The 2527-nt window shown below is 73.0% G+C and overlaps 1 protein-coding gene across 1 annotated transcript in view; it reads left to right on the forward strand.

The window, feature by feature from the left end:
• The first annotated feature begins 534 nt into the window (after positions 1–534).
• The window catches only part of PEAR1 (platelet endothelial aggregation receptor 1), an 8646-nt gene continuing 6653 nt past the window's right edge, over positions 535–2527 (forward strand). The window contains exons 1-6 of the mRNA XM_026073856.1: positions 535–789; positions 1632–1724; positions 1820–1924; positions 2062–2162; positions 2206–2298; positions 2416–2504. Of these exons, the coding sequence (XP_025929641.1) occupies positions 1633–1724; positions 1820–1924; positions 2062–2162; positions 2206–2298; positions 2416–2504 (480 nt within the window). The 5' untranslated portion in view covers positions 535–789; position 1632. The remainder of the gene's footprint in view (positions 790–1631; positions 1725–1819; positions 1925–2061; positions 2163–2205; positions 2299–2415; positions 2505–2527) is intronic.

A 2527-nucleotide genomic window follows, 5' to 3' on the forward strand; every position in this document is an offset into this window, starting at 1 on the left:
GGGGGGGGGGGAAGCGGAGCAGCCCCGGGGCCGCGGCAGGGCGGGGAAGGGGGGGAAAAAGCGCCGGGACCGCGGCGGGTTGCAACGGGGGCGAGATCCGAGGTGCCCTCGGCGGCGGCAGGACGCCGGGGCCCCCCCCTGCTCCGCGCCCACGTTTGAGCGCGGCCGGGCGGTTGCGGCGATGCCGGTGCRACCAGGAACGGGGCCGCTGCCGCTGCCCTCCGGCGGTTTCCGCGGCTCCTCGCTTTTCCTGCCGGCTCCGCGCTCGGCTCGTCCCCGCCCCGCCGAAAAGGCCTTTTCCGCGGCGAAGGGGGGGGGGGGGGAGTTTCGGGAACTGGAGGGAAACTTTTTGACTAAACGGTTTTTCCATCAGAAAAAAAAACTGTCGCAGTTGCGGGAGCCCAGGGGTCACTCGGGGCGAGCGCAGGGAAGGGGGGGTTCGGCCCGGCCGGGAGGAAGCAGCAGTAAATCCAGCTGCGGGAATCAGGAAGCCTCTGTTTCCTCCTCCTTCACACGTGTATTTACTGGAGAGCYGTGAACCGCCCGTCCCCGTAAACACGGGCCCGGCAGGACCTCGCGCCTCTCGCTGGATATTGCAAAAGCCCCTGTCCGGGGGCCCAGGAGTCCGGGTTCCCAGGCTGAGCCGCCCCCCCCCGGCCCGGCGCTGCTGGCAGCGCCGGCAAGGAGCATCCATCACGCCGTTGAGCAAGAACACGACGGATCCAGGAGACGCAACTGCGAATAAATAGTGGAAATCACTGAAACGAGGCCCCGCGGAACGGCTGCCAGGTGCCGGCGAGGGCCCCCCCGGCCCTTCTCCTCCTCCGGGAGCGGGATTTTATCCCGGCCTCGGCAGAGGTGCCGGGGTCTGGCCYGGGGTGTCTCTGGATGCCTAATTGCTGGGGGCGGCTAACGAGAGCCGTTTCGGGGCCGGGGCGTCCGTCCAAGGCGTATCGCCGCGGGTTGGATCAGCCGGAGCAGGCACCCGGAGACGGACCGAGCTGAGGGGGCGGCCGGGGGAGAGGAGGGCAGCGCTTTCCCACACTGCGTCYGGCTGCTCCCCGGGATGCTCCGGGGCTGTTTCCTGTTCGCAGCCGCTGAGCGGAGCTGGCCCCTGTGTCCCACGGTGTCCGGGGACAATTCCCAGGGTTTCCTCTCCCGGCTTGTCCGGAGCCGAGCCGTGCTGTCCCACCAGAGGAGCGGCCGCGTTTTGGGGCCGAGCGATGCCAGGGCGGCGGGAACAGGGACCGTCGCGGCCCCAAGGCCACGCGGACGGAGGGAGGCGCCTCCCTTCGCCCCAGCTGGATGCGATTAGGGGGCCGCGATCTGGCCCGGAGCATTTCATCCGATGCCGTGCGAAGGAGCCGGCTGCGGGGGCGGCTCGGCTTGGCTCCCCCTCCCCGCAGGGGAGCWGAGCCGGCCCTGATGGCTCGCAGACSGGGCCGTGCCTCAGTTTCCCCTTGGCACGCGTCGGTGCGGGGGGAGCAGCGGCGGTTCGGGCCAGGACGGGGGCTGCTCCTCGGCACGGAGGAATGCGGCAGCCGCCCCGCGGAGAGGCCGGGCCCCGGGGCCGGGGGCGGCGGGTGCTGCCGGCTTCGGCTTCGGCTGACCGCGGCTCTCTCCCCGCGCAGGATGGCGCTGCGGGCCGCGGCGCTGGCGCTGCACGCCTGCCTGCTGGCCGCTCTGCACCCCAGCGACCCCAACGTCTGCAGCTACTGGGAGAGGTAGGGCTGGGGACGGGGCTGGGGGCGGAGGGGGCCCAGGCGTCCTGCGGGACCTGCCCTCCCCCCCCCCCAACGCTGCCTCCTCCGCTCGGCAGCTTCACGGCGGCGGTGAAGGAGTCCTACGCCAAGCCCCACGTCGTGCTCTCCGCGGAGCCCTGCGCCGGGGCGCTGGGTTTCCCCCAGCCCTGCCCGCAGCAAAAGTGAGACCCGCCCCCCCGTACCCCCCCCCGTCCCATCCCGGGGCTGCGGGCGGGCTCCTGCTGCAGGGAGTCCCCACGGATAATGGTGGGGCTGGAGCGGGGCGTTCAGGCCACTCGTCCCCCCCCCACCCCGGCAGGATCGCGTACCGGACGGCGTACCGGCAGGCGGTGCGCACCGACTACAGGCGGCGATACCACTGCTGCCTGGGCTACTACGAGAGCAGGGACGCCTGCGTCCGTGAGTGGGGGCCTCACCGCCCACCCCGGCCGTGTCCCCACAGCCCGCTGCACCCACGAGTGCGTCCACGGCCGGTGCGTGGCTCCCGACCGCTGCCAGTGCGAGCCGGGCTGGAGAGGCGCCGACTGCTCCAGCCGTGAGTGGGGTTTTTGCAAGGGGAGGAGGGGGGGGGAGCGCATGGGCGGCCCGGACGCCTGGGCCCYGCCGCCRCGGTCGACGGCGGAGTGGCGCAGGCGGCTCTGTCCCGGCGCAGAGTGCGAGGAGCGGCGGTGGGGCCGCGGCTGCGAGCGCCCCTGCGCCTGCCACCACGGGGCCCCCTGCGACCCGCTGAGCGGGGCCTGCGCCTGCCCGCCGGGCTTCGCCGA

This window comes from Apteryx rowi, unplaced genomic scaffold, assembly GCF_003343035.1.
Source record: "Apteryx rowi isolate R43461 unplaced genomic scaffold, aptRow1 scaffold_379, whole genome shotgun sequence".
Lineage (NCBI taxonomy): Eukaryota > Metazoa > Chordata > Aves > Apterygiformes > Apterygidae > Apteryx > Apteryx rowi.